General features: G+C 51.2%; 1 protein-coding gene across 8 annotated transcripts; it reads right to left on the bottom strand.

Moving 5' to 3' along the window:
• Positions 1 to 536: 536 nt before the first annotated feature.
• SMARCC2 (SWI/SNF related BAF chromatin remodeling complex subunit C2) lies at positions 537 to 19,165 on the bottom strand. 8 transcript variants are annotated; one of them, XM_070621627.1, is made up of 29 exons: positions 18,933 to 19,165; positions 16,803 to 16,922; positions 16,100 to 16,185; positions 15,558 to 15,639; positions 15,364 to 15,456; positions 14,417 to 14,486; positions 14,119 to 14,188; positions 13,338 to 13,413; positions 13,040 to 13,171; positions 12,819 to 12,934; positions 12,330 to 12,454; positions 11,102 to 11,161; positions 10,911 to 10,948; positions 10,506 to 10,636; positions 10,173 to 10,244; positions 8,347 to 8,460; positions 7,756 to 7,909; positions 6,979 to 7,071; positions 6,627 to 6,746; positions 6,474 to 6,536; positions 5,878 to 6,136; positions 5,480 to 5,641; positions 5,142 to 5,206; positions 4,780 to 4,915; positions 4,534 to 4,700; positions 4,017 to 4,151; positions 2,622 to 3,003; positions 2,209 to 2,292; positions 537 to 1,318 (listed from the first exon to the last, which is right to left on the bottom strand). In XM_070621627.1, exons 1-29 carry the CDS (start codon positions 19,041 to 19,043, stop codon positions 1,242 to 1,244), a joined length of 3,393 nt encoding a protein of 1,130 aa, XP_070477728.1. In that variant the 5' UTR covers positions 19,044 to 19,165; the 3' UTR covers positions 537 to 1,241. The 8 variants fall into 8 exon arrangements, with proteins under 8 accessions (XP_070477728.1, XP_070477729.1, XP_070477725.1 ...); XM_070621628.1 differs by having other exon boundaries at positions 6,627 to 6,743; positions 18,933 to 19,137; XM_070621624.1 differs by having other exon boundaries at positions 1,867 to 2,292; positions 6,627 to 6,743; positions 18,933 to 19,137.
• Positions 19,166 to 19,200: the final 35 nt, after the last annotated feature.

The raw sequence follows: 19,200 nt of genomic DNA on the forward strand, positions 1-19,200 counted from the left end.
GAAAAGAAAAAGAGAAAATTTACAGAAAACTTTTGAACAGAAGAAAGGTGCCAAGACGCAGAGGAAGAGAAACATGGGGACATGAGGAACAAGGGGCCTGGTGGGGAGGGACCAGGAAGAATCGGTGGAGAGCCTGGTATCACATCTGCCTTCACATCAAGGATGAAGTGGAGACAGCTGGTGTGGGAGGCACTGGAATCCGGGGGGCAGAGCTGAGCTGCAAGCTGGGGGTCGGTTACCCTCTCCCCTGCTGCCCGCCCCCCAATCCCAGGGAACCCCTAGCTACCAGTCAAGGTTCTGATGGTCTTGGTGGGAGAGGAAAGAGGTTGGGGGGATGACCCACCAAGCCCTAAGAAGGAGGTGCTTAAGTGCTTTTTGAAAATTTCAGGGTTTTAAAACTTCCCATCCTCTTACAGCTCCCTCTCCACGTCTTCCAGGAGCCCAGGGCAGGGAGGAGGAGTGCCCTTTCTTCCTCTATCACCTACCACAGGAATCCCCCCAAATATGCTTCCCCACCAAATACACATACACTGACATCAACTACGCAGGTGACTTTTAAAAACACGAAACTGACATTCAGGGGGAAAGGGGTCATTGGCTGAGCTGGGTGGTCTACAACAGCGACACTGAGGAAGCAGCAGGAGAGAGCAGTAGGAATAAACTGGGGGTGAGGTGGCCGAGGGTCGGGAGTTGACTCAGTCACTAACAAGGGGCGGCAGGAGACAGACTCTGCACCTAGTCTATCCCCAGACCTCTCCCCAGAACCTGAATCCCCTTTCCTGAAACTCACCTCCTTCCTCCAAACAATGTAAAAGGTGGATTTTTTTAGTGGGTGGAGGGAGCTCCAATTGGCTTCGTTATCTCTCTACTTCCTTTTAAAGGGCTTAATTCTTTTTTATCCATAAAAAATGCAGTAGTTTTGAGGGGGTGCACCCTTAGAAGTGGTTAATTGGAACCTTGTATAAACACCTTCCCCCAGCCCTTCCTTTGAGGGCAGCACCCCCATCCCATCCTCTCTCCCAGACATTAGAAACATCTTTTAAACAGAAGTCCTTGAATAATCCGATATAAAAATGCACGCCTCTGACAGGCACGGTGGGGGCTTTGGAGGGGCAGGAGGAGCTTTCCTTACGTAGTGACGAACTCTCCAGGCTGGGGAAGGGCCCAGCGGTGGGGGGAGGGCTGTTCCTGGAACCTTGATCTCCATGGGGGGTGAGGGAGAGAGATGTCTGGCTGGCTCCTCACTGTGGAGGTGGCACAGGGGTGACCGTGCCTGGGCTAGGGGCCGTGGGGTCTGGAGGCAAGGGAGTGCCTGGGTCTGTGGAGAAAAGGAAGATGAATCAGCGGGAGCGAGCAGGAGGGCTCTGCACCCAGGCCACCAGACAAACAGAACCAGGCATGGCATGCAATGGGTGGGCAGATGAACGAGGTACCCACAGCATACAACTTCCTTCTTCAACACCCTCCCCCACCTCACACTGGGAAAACTGACAAACCCCAAGTCCTTCTCCTGCCCCCAAAAGAACTCTCTAAATGGGGCATTTGAACGTGATGGTAACAAGCACAGGGGATGCCAATCATGCAAACGGGTAGCTGCTTTTCAAGTTTACAACTGAGCTGCTCTGTGCCACAGGACTCCTCCGTGACCCACCAGTGAAAGGCCCCAACGTCATCCCAGAGGTGGCAGCTGCCAGGCTGGGGAACGGTGGAGGACAGCCAGAGAGGCCCTTCCTCCTGTCTTCTAATTTTACCAGAGCGTTCAAAGAGGATTGTGGAAGCTCTAGGTCCTGAGTCCTTCCCCACCTGCCCTCCCTCCCTGCATGTGGACCCCTCCCTCGCCCTTCTCCCCTCCAGGACCCTTCTCACCTGGCAGTGGGCTGGCACTGGGCAGGAGGTTGCCCTGAACAGCTGCCACAATGGCAGGGCTCTGGGCTGCGGCGGATCCGAGCCCCGGCCCGAGAGGCAAGGAAGATGGCATGGTGGTGGTCGCCGGCAGGTTAGGATGTAGAGGGTTCGCCATGGACACAGGCAGGTTAGGTGGGGGGAGAGTGCCCGGGGCGAACGGGAGATGGTGGTGATGCCCATGCAGGTTAGGAGGGGGAAGGTTAATACTGATGGAGTCGGCTAGACTACCAAATGGGATGATGGATGGAGCAGGAGGAGGAGGAGGAGGCGGCATGCCAAAAGGCAAACCCAAAGGAGCATTACCCGCCACGCCTGGGTGCCCGCTGCCTGGCACTGCCCCTGGCATCATTGAGGGAGGAGTTTGTTGGTTGGGGAACGGTGAGGGGCCTGGGAACAAAGAGGAGAGGTCAAGAAGGTTAGAGGCATAAAACCTCACTTACCAACTCACCTTCAGAGCAAGGATAACCCAGACACTCCTAGGCAGCAGCTTCCCTTTTCCTGACGCTAGGATAAGTGCTAAATTTTTGGACAAAATTCCAAAGATCTGGGTTTGAGGAGGGATCCCTGCTGGCTCAGGGATATAACAGAGGTGGGCCCATCTGTAGAAACTGAGGCCGATCCTTATCTCCAGGCCTACCACGTATCCCCTTCGAGGGGAACTGGAACATTCACCTGCATCCCTCTGGTCAGCAAGAGTTCCAGAACCCATCACTTACCATGGGGTCCAGGGGGGGGTACCCCTGGTGGGACTGCCCCAGGCTGGGGGGCTCCAGCTGGTTGCTGCTGCTGTGGCCCTGCTGTTGACCCTGCCTGCCCAATCTGTTCAGAGGGGCCCAAGCTTCCAGGAGGGGCCCCACTGCCAGCAGGAGCAGGGGCCACAGAAGCTGGAGCCATGGCCAAGCCGTGGACTGTGGGTGGCCCAGCGGCGCCTGTAGGAGGGATAGGCTGGGAGCCTGGGGGCAAGGCTGGCGGTGGCTGCTGTTGCTGTTGGTGCATTTGTTGAAAGTGCTGCTGCCGGGCCCTCATCTCCGCATACTTCAGCTGCTCCATGTGGAAGGCTTGTCTGTCGGCCAGGAGCTGCTGTCTCTGATACTCCAGCTGCCAGTGCCAATTGAGTACTGTTACCCATGTTCAGAAGATCCCAAAGGCAAATGCCTGGCCCCCTGCTTTGTCTTCTGACAAACCCAGCCTCTCATTCTGGCAGGTCCCCAAATCTAAATCTTGTACTTGGACTTTCTCAATCTTCCCCTGCCCTCCCCTTGCGAATTCCCATGACCATGTCTTCTGGCTGCCGACATGGCTTCTCATTGCAAGGGAGTTAAGCAGTGGTAGCCCTTGTTCATTTCAGCTCCAAAGCTTTGAACTTGTCATTACTTTAGTTTGGAAAACTCTTCCAGTTTCTCTTGTCAATTCATGTTCTTTTCTTCCTTCAAAATTGGCTAAAAACTCACCATTCTTAGGAAGCCATCTGAGATCAACTCACTAGCCTCTGAGCTTTGGCCTTTCTTTTTTCTCTCTCAGGACTTATATACTTGATCTGAAATCTCTTAATTTGAATTTGTCCGCTACTTTAAGCATTAACTTCTTTTGATGTCTCCATATTATATATTTGATGTCTCCAGTTAAACTGTAGGTTCTCTGAAGGTAGGGTCCCTGTCTTCTATTTTTTTATATCTTCTCAAAGACAAAACGGTTCAACACCTTGTCCATCCCATCCCCTTGCCAAGTTCACCTGGGTCTGCAGCCCCTACCCTCTCAGCGTCCCTGAAACCTGTTCAATCACTCAACAAATATTCACTGAGACTCTAACAAGGGCCAAGCACTGTTCAAGGACCTGGAGATGCAACAATTGAAAAGCTGACTAGAATCTCTGCCCCTGGCGCTGACACTCTGTGGGACCTCAGTCTCCCGGCCTCACCTGTGGACCCTGTGTCCTCACCTGCCTGGGGCTGGCTTCTCCAGCCCTGGCCTGGGCTACTCCCCTCTGCTCTGAAGCCCCGTCAGTCTCAGGCTTTCTGCACTGCTGCATTCCCCCTCATCCTAAACTGAGGCATGGCTCAGAGTCAAGGTGGGCCCCGGGCTCTGCTGACCCCCTAGGCGAGGCTACTCACTGCTTCTCGCTCCCGGTCCATGATCGTCTCCAGTTCTTCAAAGTGCCGGAGTTTGATCTCCAACTTTTTCATTTGGGTCTCCACCAGCAGGGCCACCAGAGATTTGATCTTCCTTTCTTCAACAGCAGCCAAGTGCTAGGGAAGGAGAGGGAGGAGGGCATGTCAGCGGGAGGACCCAGCTGAAGACACTCCAGGGCAGAGAAAGAGTGCAGGCTGGCAGGTTTTAAGAACTTGCTGTGGTCACAACCCAGAGAGCAGCACTGGCTTCATATTTTTAAAAGAACAAGAAGAAAAAGAGAGAGTGGAAAGGAGAAGACAAGGAGAAATAATTAGAGGGTGAAAACAGGCCTGATGGTAAAGCTTAAAAAAGCCTGAAGAAGAGATGACCACCTCTCCTTTCAGGATCAAAAGGAGGCAGGCCAGCATTCTTTAAGGGATGAGCGAGGAAGGAGGTGAAGGGAGATCAGAGAAGGGAGCACCTTCTCCCCTGGGGGTCTCTGGGGTTGCTGGGCCTCACCTTGGCCTTCACGGCGGCAGCGGCCAGAGCTGCAGCGGCAGCAGTGGAGAGGTTGCCCTCGCCGATGTCCCGCTCCACCTTTGTCTTCCTCTCCCCCTCCGACTCCACCACTTCCTTCAGCACTTCCTCCTGCCCTTCCTTTGGCTCCTTCTCCTTCTCAGGGTCAACTGGGCCGGGAGAAGGGTTGGGTTAGCCCACAGCCTCACTTCTCTTTCCTGGACCCAACCACCACGTGAGGAGGCTCACCTATCGCGTCCCCGTCACTCTTTTCTGACTCCTTCTCGCCGTCGCCTTCTTTCCCTTTCTCTTCATCCTTCTTGGGAGCCTCGCTGGTTTTCTCCTTTGCTTCTTCCTCTACAGCCCCAACTCCTTCTCGGGGTTCCTGAAGTCCCAGTGAGAGAAAAGTAGAGACTATCAGGTGGCTGGTTCTCACACGAAGGGCCCACACAGCCAACTGAATTTACGCCTCTTACTTCGGGGTGATCTGGCTGCAAGAGAGCCCCACCCAGGCCCAGCCCTTGCTGCCTGAGCTGAACTATGCCAGCTCCCCCCTCACCAAGTGCCAGCCTGGCCCTCCAGCCTCCCAGCCCAGCTCCATCCCGCTATACCTTGGGCTCCTTCTTCTCCTCTGTGGCCTGGCCCTCTGCCCGTGCCTCGTCAGTCCCGCTCTCCTCTGGGCCCGTGGGAAGAGGAAACGGGAAATGTCTGATACAGAATCTGTCTCTACAACACTTTCCAACAGCCCCTTCTCCTAGCCAGAATCTCAGTGACAGGGCCAGCAGGGAGCCAGAGTCCCTAAGGTACAGTTCTGGGGAAAATAAAAACCCCACCAATCCTCTCCGCTCATGTGCTCTGAGGCCAACTCCAGGTAGGGATGGTACAGGGTGGCCTGGTGGCTTTGGCTCTTGGCGACAGGGGAGAAATGTGGGAAGCTGCTAGGCCCTACCGATCCGCTCAGGCTCATCAGAGGTGGTTCCTGCAATGCCACTGCTTTCCAGGCCGAAGGCTGGGTCCGCCTTGCCCGTCACTTTGGCTGCTTCTTCTACCTTCCGAACATGGGCCTCCACCAAAGCTGTGGGTACCTCTTCCTTCATTTTGGAGAACTCTTCTGCAAGATCCAGAGAGGATGAGGCTGGGAGTGGGGCAGGAAGGCAGTCCTGGCTTTCCCTGTGAAAGCTTCCTCATGAGCCCATCTCTTCATCTAGACCAGCAGGGGGCTACACAGGTTACTGAGCTGATACCCACAGCAGACAAGCCAGGAGGGCAGCCAAATTTGAGAGGGTTTCAAGGCCTGAGTAACCAGCCCTTCAAATGCAAACTAAGACCAGGACCCCTCCACATTACCTAGGGCAGACTTCGCAGCAGCAGAGGCAACTCGAGGATCGACGACAGAGGCCAGGAAGGCAACAGTGCTCATAACAGGGTTGCCCGACTGACTGAAGGGGATGGGCTGGTAGGCCAGGGGCCCCAGGGAGGCCTCTGAGTCCTCCAGGTACGGATCTTCGATGGGAAGACGAAGAAAATGCAAGATGCACTCGTCCTGGGTGCGGCTTCCCACATGCTCCGACACTTTGTTCCAGTCATCTTTGTACATTTCCAGTGCCTGGTGGTGGGGGTGGAGACACAACTTCACTTACTTAGTCACTTTCCTGGTAGGTCAATTCCCCCAGCCTACTAAGGGTAGCTGGCTTTAAAGCTCTCTGGGTTGTGGTATTTGTGTACTCTGCTGGGTCCAAGGGGAATCTCCAAGTAGCACTAAGAAAGGATATGGCATTAACGAAATGGCCCAAATCCCTGGCCTGGAGCTGGTCCCTGAGGCAGGTACGATGGGCATCCGGAAGGTGCAACTGGGGCAAGACCACGCTTTCCCCACTCACAAGGGCGATGGCATGCCGGCCACTTCCGCTTTCGTAGAACTCTCCTTTCCTGGCCCCAATTACCTCCAGGAGCAGCAGGGTCTCCTGTTCTGTCCACTCTCGAGTGGCGCTGGCTGCAGCCTTGCTCTGCAGGGGAAACACAGGTGGGTCAGAGGAGCCTGTGGCCTCTGAGGAGCGAAAAGTGCTCCACCCCTGAAGTCAGCCCACACCTCATACCTTGGAGGGGACGTTCTTCTTCGTGTACATGTCTGTGCGCAGCCCAAAGTTCTGCATGTCTGTTGGTTTCTCTTTGCCTTTGTCAGGGAAGTTGAGCATTTGCTGGGAAGCAGAGGTCTGCTATTTGTGGAGGGGAAAGAAAGAGGTGAGTACGAGTGACCGCCGGAGCCGGGGGCAGACAGAGAGAGAAAACAGACAGAAGGAGCTTCCTTCCCAACGCCAGGGACACCCCTGAGCGGGACTTCCTCCCTTCCTGCTGTGGCTCCTCTGCTCTCACGTCTCTTCTTCCCGGGCAGGGGCCCCCGAATAAAGGGGCAAATAAGAAGCCCAGCGGGGTCTACACCCCACCTACCAGCTCTGGCTTGCCCTTAGCCGTCTCTGGCACCAGGTCATCCAGCTCTTTGCCCTTTCGCCCAGCCTTGGTATCAGCATCAACCTGGCGGCCCTGGGGGACAGAGCTTGGCGTCATGGAGGCTGGGCAAGAAATGACCAGGCCAAGGCCCTGGAAGCCTCAAGACCAAATGCTGGGCGGCCCGCCAGCTCTGGGGGCACTCATGCCACTGTTGCGTGTCCCCCTTAATGATTAATCAGATCTCTAGTTGGCATGATATCCATTTGTATTCAGATATATCTTTACAGGTTCTCTTAGGAGCTGGACAATTAGGTTCTAATCCTAGATTTGGTACTCTGTGACCTTGGGCAAGCCACATAACCTTTCTCCTCTTAATTTTTGTAATGTATGAAATGGAAGTGGAAAAAAAAATGAAAGTGATAATAATTATGAGGCAAAAATGAAAAAATGCTGGAAATGTGACAAAGTTAAAAAATCTCATGCAACTTAATTTTAAGAATTTTTCTCTATCTGCTCCGTCCCCTACATTCGCCTGTCTGCTCCTTAGGGACAAGAAGCATCTCTTCCCCCTCAGCAAGTCCTCACGGTCTTATGTACAGAGGCTGAGAGAGGGTACTAAACACACGGGGTTGATTCTGGTGGCCCTTTGCATCCCATGGAAAAGGAAGAAGCCTCAAAACACTCCTGAACCATTACCCTAAAAAACCAGAAAAAGAAAAGTCCAAAGAAGCCCAATTTTACCCAACCCCTCCCTGTCCCCATAGCCCCTCACCCTACCTGTGGGGTCTTGGGCTGCAGAGGCACCAGCCCTGATGGTGTGTCCGCCAAGACGTGGAAGTGAGAGGTGGGTGGAGGCCCCATTGGGGTTGGTCGACTCTCAGCATCCACCTGGTAGTTAATAAGACCCCACTGTTCTAGGAAGGCATGGACCCTGTGAGAAGAGAGGCAGACACAGGGTTACATGGGACAGCCAGCAAGGTGCACAAGATGCCTCTTCTCTGCTCATTCTACTCCCTGGGAAATCCCATCTACTCTCACCACTAAATGCCAGTGATACCCAAGTCCTCATCTCTGGCCTGGATCTCTCTCCACACCCGCCCACCTACTTAGCATCTCTTCCTTGAGCTAGCAAAATCGAACCAGGATCCCTCAACTACAGATGTGCTCTTTCTCCTTTCTTCCACACTTGAGAGAACACCACTGCATTCCCTCATGTCACTCATACCCCGAACCTGAACTTCCCCTTTCTCTAGGGGAGTTTTCCCCTGCTTGTTCCTTACGCTCCTTGCTGGCATCTCTACTTCGGCCAAGAAACATCTGTGGGCAGACATCCCCACATACCCGCCTCCCCTCAGCTGCAAGACCCACCTCATGATGGCACAGACATCACCCGCCAGGTTCCTGCGGCAGGCGGTGGAGGTGAGATACTCTTGGGGGTTCAGCCGGTAAGTGTCAATCATGAAGTTCCGATAGGCCAGGTAGCTTAGAAGAGAGAGAGAGAGGGAGAGAGATGAACAAGGAGAGGAAAAAAATGAACGTCTGTTGAAGGCTGAAGGGTAGGAAAAATGATAAAAGAGCTAATGATGCCTCCTGTGCAACAAAGAAAAGAGTGGATCATTTGACTCAATAAACAATGCAGGTCTCTTATGTGCTAGACTCAAGGGGTTCAAACATTCCTTATGTTATCCTTGATGGGGTTTTTAGTTAAACGAATGATTTCCTCAGCTGTACTTGGGGATGTTTCATCCAACTTTTGAACAAGGAATCTAAAGGTAAGAAAAGGTGCCCCTTATTTTCAAACACAGATGATAACGGGAAGTCCTGATCCACGAATCCAATTAGTCAGCATGACAGGGTATAAGAATATATGTTTAAGGCAGAAAGATCTAAGTTCAAATCCTGGTTCTACTGTGACGTCTTTGGGCAAATTACTCAAATTTTTTGAACCTCAATTTCCTCATCTATAAAATGGAGTGTCTGCTGAGGATTAAGAAGGTGCGGAAAGATCCAGTACAGCACCAGGCACAGTGTGGGAGCTCAAAAAATGGCAGCCGTTGCGTGGTAGAGTGTAAAGGCTGAGACCATGAGCCCGAGGGAAGGATTCAAATCCTGGTTTTACTGCTTACTAGCTATGCGACCTTAAGCAAGTGACTTAACCCCTGTAGACCTCAGTTTCCTAACCAGTCCACTGGAGATACCAGGACCCACCTCTAAAGCTGAGGTGAAGACTAGATCCGTCAATGTATGTAGGACCCAGGGTAGTGCCTGGGAGATAGGAAGCTCTCAATAAATGTGGGCAATTCTCATCGTTTACTATTTTATACCAAAAGAGCAAAGTGTAGACAGTTCTAGTTCCAACCCCGCCTGCAGATCACGTTCAACTTGTGTCACCTGGTCACTACTTCTTTTTCCTCTGGCGATTGCCAAGCTTTTTCTCACACACTGCTTTCCCCAGGAAGAAGAGGAGGAGAGACCCCTACCAGGCTACTGGAGAGGAAACATGATGGGGAGAGAAGATGCCCCAGAGAGGGGAAGCTGAAGAACAGCTGGGAAGCAATCTTGCTCAGCTCTCGGGGGGCCTGGCCTCATGACGATATCTATCCTGGAGTATCCCTAACCATAGAAGATGGCCAAGTCCTATCCAAAGATTTGGCCTGAGGCAACACCTTGAAGGAGATGAAGATTTCTGAGCCCCAAGGCCACACTTTACATAACATTTCTCCCCAGAGAGCCCTCTCCATCCCTCAATTCACGGTCTTGGGTCTTCATAATTCCTCCTCTGGTTGTCCTATCAAAACTTACTCCCAGGGACCAGCCTGGTAATAGCCATTTACATTTCAGTCAAAGCTATTACTTATGCTGGGGGTATCTGCATTTTAAACATCAGCAGTTATAGATTGGAAGGCTCAGTACCCTGTTAAAAGAACTGGAGGCACTGGAGCAGGTTCTTGTTTTGCACAGAAGAGCAAGCTTCATATCACCCCCGGGCAAATCCTAGAGAGTATGCCACTGTGGTCACAGTGCTGGGCTGGGGCCGCCTGTGGGCAAAAATCATGTCTTTGGGAAGCCTCCCACAGTGCCCAGCTCATGGAAGGAGCTCAAGAAATCTTTGCTAAACTGGATGTTGCTGGATCAGGAAAGGTGAATGGGGACAAAAGGGTGGGAAAGAGAATCATGCGCTGGGATTTGCTTACATTTCTGGGGTCTTGGACTTGTTCTTGCCGTTGAAGAACTCGGGGAGAGCCCTCCGCTCAATGGCATGAACACTGCAAGAGAAACCAGAGTGGATTCAGAAGGCGCTGGTGAGAGATGGGGCCCCAAAGAGACGAAAGCCTAGATGTGGGGTGGGCAAACAGCTGGATACAGCTATAAGACTCAAAGAGACCAGGAGCTCCCCTAAAACTGAAGTGTACCCTGGTCTATCTGGCTGAGGCAGAAATAACTCATTTGAAGGCAAAAGGAGGATAACACATTGATCCCTGGGGGCAGAGAAAGAAGGATTCAGTGAGAAGCTGGAGCCACAGTACCTATTATAGTCAAACCAGGCAGCGTAGCTGGGGATGATGATGTGGTGGGTCTGCTCAGTCACGTTGTCCTCGTGAAGGTCTGGATTCTTGGTCTGCTCCCCCTTGTTCCCCGTACTGTTCTCATCCTCATCCTACAAGCAGGGAGGCTGCTGGACACTTAGCATTCCCACTTTGCCCCTAGCAACCCTCTGCCTCTTCCACACCCAAGGAATGTGGGCACTAAAGATGGATATGGGAACGAACAGTTATGAACCTCAGGACTCAAAAGGTCAGAGTTTTGAGCAATAGCTAGAATTAGTCTAGGGCAGGAACAGTCTGGACAGTAGAAAGTTCTGGGTAGAAGGAACTTTATAATCACAAATCAGAATCACATAGAGAGGTAGGGCCTCTCTAAACTGGCTCCACCTTGCCCGTGGTCTCCATGCTTTCATCCTCCTGTTCATCTGAAAGAGAGAGACAGCAAGATAGAAGGCTGGAACCTCTTGGGGGCCCAGAGAAGAATGCTTTCTGAGAAGCCCCAGGAGGCTGGGGTAAGGTGGCAGCTGACCCTCCAGAGCAGGGCCCTGCCTGCCTCACCCAGGGGCCCCCCGCCTTACCCAGGTCAGTCATGGTGCCTCCTTTGACTGGGGCTGACTCGGAGTCCTTCTTAGTGTTGACTGCCAGAAGAGAGAGCCATTTTATCAGACAGGTTCTGCCTAAATCAAGCCCTCACCTCTCCACTGTTAACAGTTCTAGAGATCTTACTTTCTCCCAAAACTTTCTCCATCTGGTCACAAAATGCAGTAACTTCCTCTAGTCACAATTATTCTAGGCCTTGAAACTCACTTGCCACTTTCCCCTCTTCTCCAATCAAAACTTTAACTTTTTTCCTACAAAGAAGCATCTCTGTGTACATTCATAAATCATTCTTCTCGGTGCCAGCCCCGTGGCCAAGTGGTTAAGTTTATGTGCTCCACTTCAGCGGCCCAGGGTTTCTCCGGTTCGGATCCTGGGCGCGGACATGATACTGCCCATCAAGCCATGCTGAGGCAGCATCCCACATGCCACAACTAGAGGCACTCACAACTAAAACTATACAACTACGTACCGGGGGAAAAATAAAATCTTTAAAAAAAAAAAATCATTCTTCTCTTTGACAGGCCCTATCTCTATCCATGTGTCCAGAAACTCTTAATGGACTGAGACAGAGTCAGACCAAATCACTCTCTAGAGGAGTGGTTGGATCTTAAACATTTTTGAGAGCAGAGGACATTTTCTTCAACTGAATTCATACTCGAAAGCTCAGAAGTAAACACAGATAGAGAGGAGAGCTGCTCTGATTGATGAGGGGGTGAAGCCAGAACTCCTCTCTCTCAGTGGTCTCCCTAACCCCACTCCTGAGACACACTCCTGGATATCTGGGGCTGGTCTATGCATCACAGATTGTAAACCAGTGTTGGAGAGCAGTGGTCTCCAAAGCGGGACTCTCACATAAGGATGCAAAGCTGGTCCATGGGAACATAGGCACAGGGTATCAGAACTTCTCCTTATGTTTGTTTTTTGATCTTATCTTTTACACTTTTTCATTTTTAGATAATGTTTGCATGTGTTTTATAATGTTCCTAAAGTAGTGGTAAATAGTACATATATATAATTTGTGCTCAAATATATTTTACTGAGGGGGTGCGTGATCAAAAACAGTTTGGAGACAATTACTGCCAGGCACCAAGCACAGTCCACACTCAGATTTGGATGTGAAGTTAGAGGACTGTCCGTGGTGATGAAAATCATTTCAATAACCAGCTAAACTGAAAGGCAAGACCTGGGGCTGGGCCTGGCCCATACCTGTTTTGGGCAGTGTCACCTCTTCTACGTTGGGGACCGGTGAGGGCTCATCCATGTCCTTTGTCAGGTCTTCTTGCTCCTCTTCTCGGTGGCCACGTTTTGACTTAGTGTAAGGTGTTGAGGGACTGGGAAGGAAAGAGAGGGAAAGAGAACTCAGTCATCCTTGGACATGGAGTCCTTGAAAGTTGAGGTTCACGGGAAGGGAAGGAAGAGAGAATCCCAAGGGCACAGCTAAGCGAAAACAGAAACCGATCACTCACAGAGTAAGGGGAAGGCACAAACGCTTCTCCTTTGGAGATTAAGCTCCCTTTGAGTTTACTAGTGGCCGGGACTAGAACTAACAACCGGCAGCTAAAGAAGACCTCCCCATCCTCCCTCTCAGAACACCTGCAGGTCAGAGCCGTGCTTCTGAGAAGGACGTGTCTTTCCTTCCTTCAACATGGTGTAGAAAGAACGGCGAAGGTGGGGGCAGGTTAGGGGCTCACATACCCTTTCTTAGCATTTTTCTTCTTAGCTTCTGGGGTCGGTGAAGGAGACGGGGAGCGCTTCCTCTTCTTATAGTTTCCCCCCTTCTTGTCCCGTCGATCTGAATCTGGGCTGTTCACCTGCACGTTGGAGAATTGGGACAAATGTCAACCAACAATCTCCAGTGAAAACTTGTTCTGAGACTTATCCTAAGGGGTCCGAGGAGAAAGAAGAGGAATTTTCACCTCATCTGTCAATGTCTTGGCTGAAATCTTCTTTCGGCGGGAGACAGGGTTTTTGTCATCATTTACTTCGTAGTCTTCCTCATTCATCCATTCGTTGAAGGTGTCTGTGTCCAGGATCCACTTTGCATGCACCTAAAGTACAATGGCAGACTGTGCTGGAGAGAATCCTGGAAGCCACAGCTCTGTCTGGGGACCCTCAAGAGAAAAGCCCAAAGGCACAGGAGCCTCTGCTTTACCTGCACAGAGTGGTCTGGTCCTGGCACTCTTCTTGGGGGGGGAGGGAACAGGAAAAGCTCACCTTCCTAGGTTTCTCAGGAGTTGGAGCATCTTCAACAGATGCTTCAATTTCACTGGCTGGAATCCACGTGTCATAACTGACAAGGGAAATTGAGCAGGAAGCAGAATCAATGGGACGGAGTAGTGGACAAGAAAAGTGCAAATTATCTACCTTTTCTATGTACAAAAAGTACTGGGTTGTTGGGTTATCTTTAGGTATGATTATTTTTCCAATTAATATTAGGATTCTTTTCACTATAAAATAATAAAATTATAAAACATTTCAAAAATAGAAAAAGAAAGACAAGAATCACCCTAACACAACTACTTGTGACATTCAGTACATATTTCTTCCCAGTAATGTTTTTCTGTACAATTTTGTTTTTACGTAATTGCAATGATACTAGATGTTACTTCACATCCTACTTTTGCATTTAATATTCATCTACAAATTATCCATGTTATTTCTATCAGTTTGAAGGCTGCATAATAGCCCACTGACGAGATACACATATTTGCTGAGACATTTTCCCACTATTAGACATTTAAATTGTTTCTAACATTTACTCATCAAATATTATACTTGAATAACCATTTCACACTTAAAGCCCCAATCCTTTCAGCCTAAGCCTCATCCACTAAGTCCAAACCTCCACCAAGACTGAGGATTAACATAATAGATGGGAGGGGAAATTAACAGACCTAAAAATAACCCCAAAGAGTGCCTTCTTGTTGTGCTAGATGTCCTAGGGCTTCTCAATCTGGCTCTTGGTCTTAAACCTGTTCCAGAAACCCGTCCTCACCTGTCAGGATAGTAGCCCCAGTGCAGAAGAACCTGCTTATCTCTTTTCATGACTGGTCGTACCCATTCCTCTGGGGATAGAGACAGAGCGGGGAGAAATATAAGCTAAAGGGGTACACAAAAAATAACTCTGTACACAAGTGCTGCTGCAGTAGGGGACCTGGAAATAGGAATGTAAGAAGTAGGAGGATTAAGGGTTGAAAGGCGAGAGGAGCCCAGGCACGGCAGTGGATCTGAGCTGTCCTCTATCTCCTAGTCTAAGCCATCCAGTGCAGTGACCAGGACAACCCAGGTCTCACCTTCTTCCAGGTTCCCTGGGACAGGATACACAACATGGGAGGCATTGTTCTTGTCCTCAGTGACGGTTCCCTGGATGGCATAAGGAGAAGCAGGTATATATGGTCCCCTCTGAATTACTCACGCATGTAAATAAACCAAAATAAGATTTTTTTTTTTTTGAGGAAGATTAGCCCTGAGCTAACATCTGCTGCCAATCCTCCTCTTTTTGCTGAGGAAGACTGGCCCTGAGCTAACATCCGTGCCCATCTTCCTCTACTTTCTATGTGGGACGCCCACCACAGCATGGTGTGCCAAGCAGTGCCATGTCCACACCCGGGATCTGAACCGGCAAACCCTGGGCCGCCAAGAAGCGGAACGTGTACACTTAACTGCTGTGCCACCGGGCCGGCCCCCAAAAGAAGATTTAATCACAGATCTGCCTTCCTAATCATATTTTGTTTGGAATGGCATTAAAGTTAGTTTGCATTCTCTAAGTACACATCATCTGAGTGGCAGAGGGAAATAGCTGGGATTGTACTAACAACGGAGAAAAGAATTAAAAACTGCCAAATCAAAGAATTAAAAATTGCTGCAGATAATCCTCTGAATAGATAATCTACATGGGAAACGTAAAGTGGACTGCAAGTCCCTAGCAATGACATCTGCTTGTTATTACAGTTTCCAAAGAGCAAAGATTTCATTTCTCTGAAATCAGACAATCTCTAGTTCAGTGGAAGCAGATGCTTCTTGCCCCCAGGCCAGTGCAGTCTCCAAGGACAGTGATCTAAACCTGTCACGACTGGGAAACAGAGAAAGAGAGGCTCGAGGCTTTAACTCCAGTCTTTTTCGAAGTAGGCAGAGCCACCTCTGCAGTCGAAAACATGGCATTTCAGGGTGCTTCTTATATGGGAAAGAGCAGGAAAAGAGTCATGGAGTTTCTGAAACCTCTCCTGACCCATCCACTCACCTGGTGTCTCTTGATAATGTCCTTTAATTTCCCTAGCAGTTTGGGTTCAATTTCTGGGCAAAGGAAAATGTTAGGTCGCGACAGGCAGTTATTCTGTGGGGAGAAGAAACAGATAGGATGAGATTATGGGGAAGGTGTGCTTTGGATTCTCACTGAGGGAAGGGAGATGGATGGGGGAGGTTCTTGACTATTACCTGCACCAAGGACTTCTCAATGGTCATGAACATTTCCACATTGCGGTCCATGCGCGATGGGTTCTGGAAATCGTAACGCCGCCTTGTGAAGAGGCAATAATCTAGTGAGTGGTTTAGCTCAGGTCTGGGGATGAGGTTATGGTATGTGACTTTTTAATACGGGAAATTAGGAGGCAATCTTGCTCTCAGCGATTGCCAAAATCACCTGGGATCTGGGGCTCACTAATCTCAACTCCATGAATCACTTTGTACTTAGTCCAAAAGGACAAATAAAAGTTTGAGATGCCAACTGACAAATCCTGTTTCCTCTAGACTACACACACGGATGCACGCACACATACTCACTCACTCTTGGAGACTATTTTGGCTCAGAGTCCCAGCCATTTTTCTGACCTAGCAAGTCAGGCCTACTGACCTAGCGAAGTAAGAGACTCGCAAGAATGTCTACCTATGTGCTCCCACTCCAGAAAGACCCCAGGGAATCATAAAGGGGGGATTTCCTCTAAACTAAATGTAAGAGGCATAGAGAGTAGGCATCTCACCATCCCTGGTCACTCTTGAATTTGTAGGCAGCTGCAAGTATGTGGCACAGGGACCCTCCTGCTTTGAAATCTAGGAAACATTTGATCTACAAAATTGAGACAGGGAAGAAGTATGTGAGAGTTACACCCTAAATTCTCTTATTACTTAACAATCCTTTCACAAAATCCCATGCTGAACTGATCTCCCTCTCAAAGCTAGAATTCTTTAACCCCTGTGCCATTGTACCATGTGGCCTGGAAGAGAGGAGAGAAAGAAACCAATACTCACAAAGCCCCACCTTGCGCCAAGCACTCTACTGGGTTACCTCATTAACCAGTACAGAAACCTACAAGGTAGGTATATTAATCCCAACTGGAGATGAACGAACCAAGACTCAAAAGGTTTAAATGGCTTGCCCAAGATCACAGAGACATCAAGTGGCAGAGCCAGGATTTGAATACAGGCCTGTGCAAATCCAAATCGCATACCCTTTTAAGCACGCCATGAGCCTTTCACGTACAGAGCTCAGACTCTCTGAGATAACCTGTTGCACAAAGTATTACTAAGACAACGGGGATGGTAAACTGGGGAATAGGCCAAGCCAGTAATGTCCCGCCAGGGATAGGGATGGTAGAAAATGAGCCAAATCTCAAAAACTATGAAATTTACAAAAGCCCCTCCCTCTCCACTTGGGTGGATTGGCCCCCTTGCTTTTGTACTCACCGGCAGTTTAGTGAGCGGTGCATTGCTGACATGTTTGCCAAAAACTTCCTCCTGAAACTGTAGCAACTGTACAACCAGGCTAGACAAGGACTTATTGGTGGGTGGTTCAGCTTGTATATACTGGGAGACAGAGGAAGGAGAGAAACACAGACCCTAGATAAATTGTCCACCATTTCCCTTATTCCTTCCTCGGGAGCTCTGGGAACATCTGGGGCAGAGAAAATAGTGTCTTCTTCTTCCACATATCTAGTCTCTAAAGGAAAATGGCAGAAGGGAGGCCCCAAATGCCCCTCACCAGGAAGTTGAAATTCTGCTGCCCCCAGCCTAACGGGTCAGCGTTGGGACTGCTTCCTGAAACGGGAGGTGCAGGACCCTGATCTCTCTAGCCAACAGCACTGAGGGTTATGAAATTGTGAAGGTTCATGGAGTTCAGGCAATGGAAGCAACAGTTTCAAGGCTCTAAGTGAGACAACAGTGTATTTCTTGAGGTAACTTTGTGGAAGGTCAAGATTCTCCTGTAATGTAGCCTAGTAAGAAAGGTACAAGGAAGTGAGTAGGGCAAACAGACTGAGAGTGAGCTTGTGCATTCTGCTTCAGCTAGGACCCGGCACAGGTGTCTTCCCGGGCACCCCCCTCACCCAAGGAAGGACCAGCTACTACCCAGGCTTGTGGCCAAGAGCAAGACAACATCTATCCTTTCAGAGGAAACTATATCTGAGACAAGTAACCCTGGGCTTCTTAGACATTTCCATATTATGCTACCCAGCATCCCAACCTTCTGTTCTAATTTAAAACTGAGTCAGGAGGCTAACTTTCTCTTTACCTTTTGACCCTGTTTCCTCAACCCTAATCACAGAGAAGAGTGCTCCTCTCAGCGGGAGGTGGAAAGAGATCCTTGAAGGAAAAGGTACATGACAAAGAGCTAGGAGCTTGAAAGCTGAACCAGGTCACAGGCTGTCAATCCCCCCAGGGCCAGAGACTAAGCCCCTAGACAGATCTCCTTTCCAAAATGTCAAAGGTAGAAGCCTGGGAACCAGAGCCTCACGCTGGGATACAGACAAGGCACAGACCCAGCAGCTGTTTGTCAGGATCCTGACACCCAGAGAGACCTCCGAGAACAGGGCTAGGCTCATAACCAGGATCAGAGGGGCGTTCTCCTCAAACACCCATCACACTCCTGACAGGCTGCAAAGCTGAGCAGGAAGAACTGGGGAGCTGAAGGAAAGCCAGAAAAAGAGCCCCTAACTGGGGGGTGGTAGAAGGGACAGAGGCAGACCCTTTCCAGAGAAAAACGCTGTGTATAAATGTTCCTTTCAACGAGGCCTAAAGACAAAGACAGCACCAGGAAGAGCTTTGGTAGAAAAGACAGGTAAGGTGTCTTGAACGCTTTGTTCACTACCTGGTTATCTCCAGTTATGCGGTGGGGGCTAAAGATATAAAGCGTGTCCTAGCCTGGGAACCCCAAAGCCAAGGCAATGCAAGGCCAGGTGGCGGGGTGACTTCATTGTGAGGCTGAGGACTGGTTTAAGAAGGAGTTGCTGCCTAGCAACTCTTGTACCCTGGCTCCCAAAGAGGTTTCGTTGCCCCTTGGATGGACGTGGGGGACGGGCGGCAGAGACAGGTGATCCCAGGGTGGGGGCCTCTTTCAGGCTGATGAGCAGCCAAGGGCCTGCTCTGTGGCTGTTTACCCGCCGGCTTTCATCATCTCTCTCCGAACATACACAAAGCACCAGGGAGGCCTCAGCCCTGCTGGTACCTGGCTCCGCGGGGAGCTCCGGCGGGCACGGCGGCGGGCACGCTCGGAGGGGGAGGGGGACGCCCATTCGGCACCCCGGCCACCCCCGGCCTCTCTCCCGGAAAAGCCCGGAAGGCCAGGGCTCCGGGGAGGGTGGGCTGCTGGCACCGGGACCCGAGGGGGCAGGGGAGAAAATCAGGGGCAGAGGGCGCAGCGGCGGGGGCGGGGGCTGCGATCGGAGCCGGCGGGGGGCGGCGGGAGCGGGGGAGGGGCGCGGGGCCGCTCCGGAGGCCGCGGGGGAGGGGCCGCGGGCCGCCGAGGTGGGCAGGAGCCGGGGGCTTCGGGGCCGCGGCCCTTTGTCCCGCCCCCGGGCCCGCGCGGCCCTGCCCGCGTACCTTCTTGTAGTTCTTGCCGAGCCAGAGCCGCACGTTGTCGAACTGGGTCACGGTGTCCGCGGCCTCGTAGTACTTCACGTTGGGGCCGCCGTCCTTCTTCCGCACCGCCATCTTCTCGGGCTCGGGCCGCCGCCGCCGCCCGCCCCGCTCAGCTCAGCTCCCGCCTCCTCCGCCTCCTCCTCCGCCCGCCTCCCGCCGCCTCCCGCCGCCGCGGCCGCCGCCTCCCGCCGCCTGGGCCGGCCCCGGCCCGCGCAGCGCCCCCTGCCGG

The sequence above is a fragment of the Equus przewalskii genome, chromosome 5, assembly GCF_037783145.1.
Source record: "Equus przewalskii isolate Varuska chromosome 5, EquPr2, whole genome shotgun sequence".
Classification (NCBI taxonomy): Eukaryota; Metazoa; Chordata; class Mammalia; order Perissodactyla; family Equidae; genus Equus; species Equus przewalskii.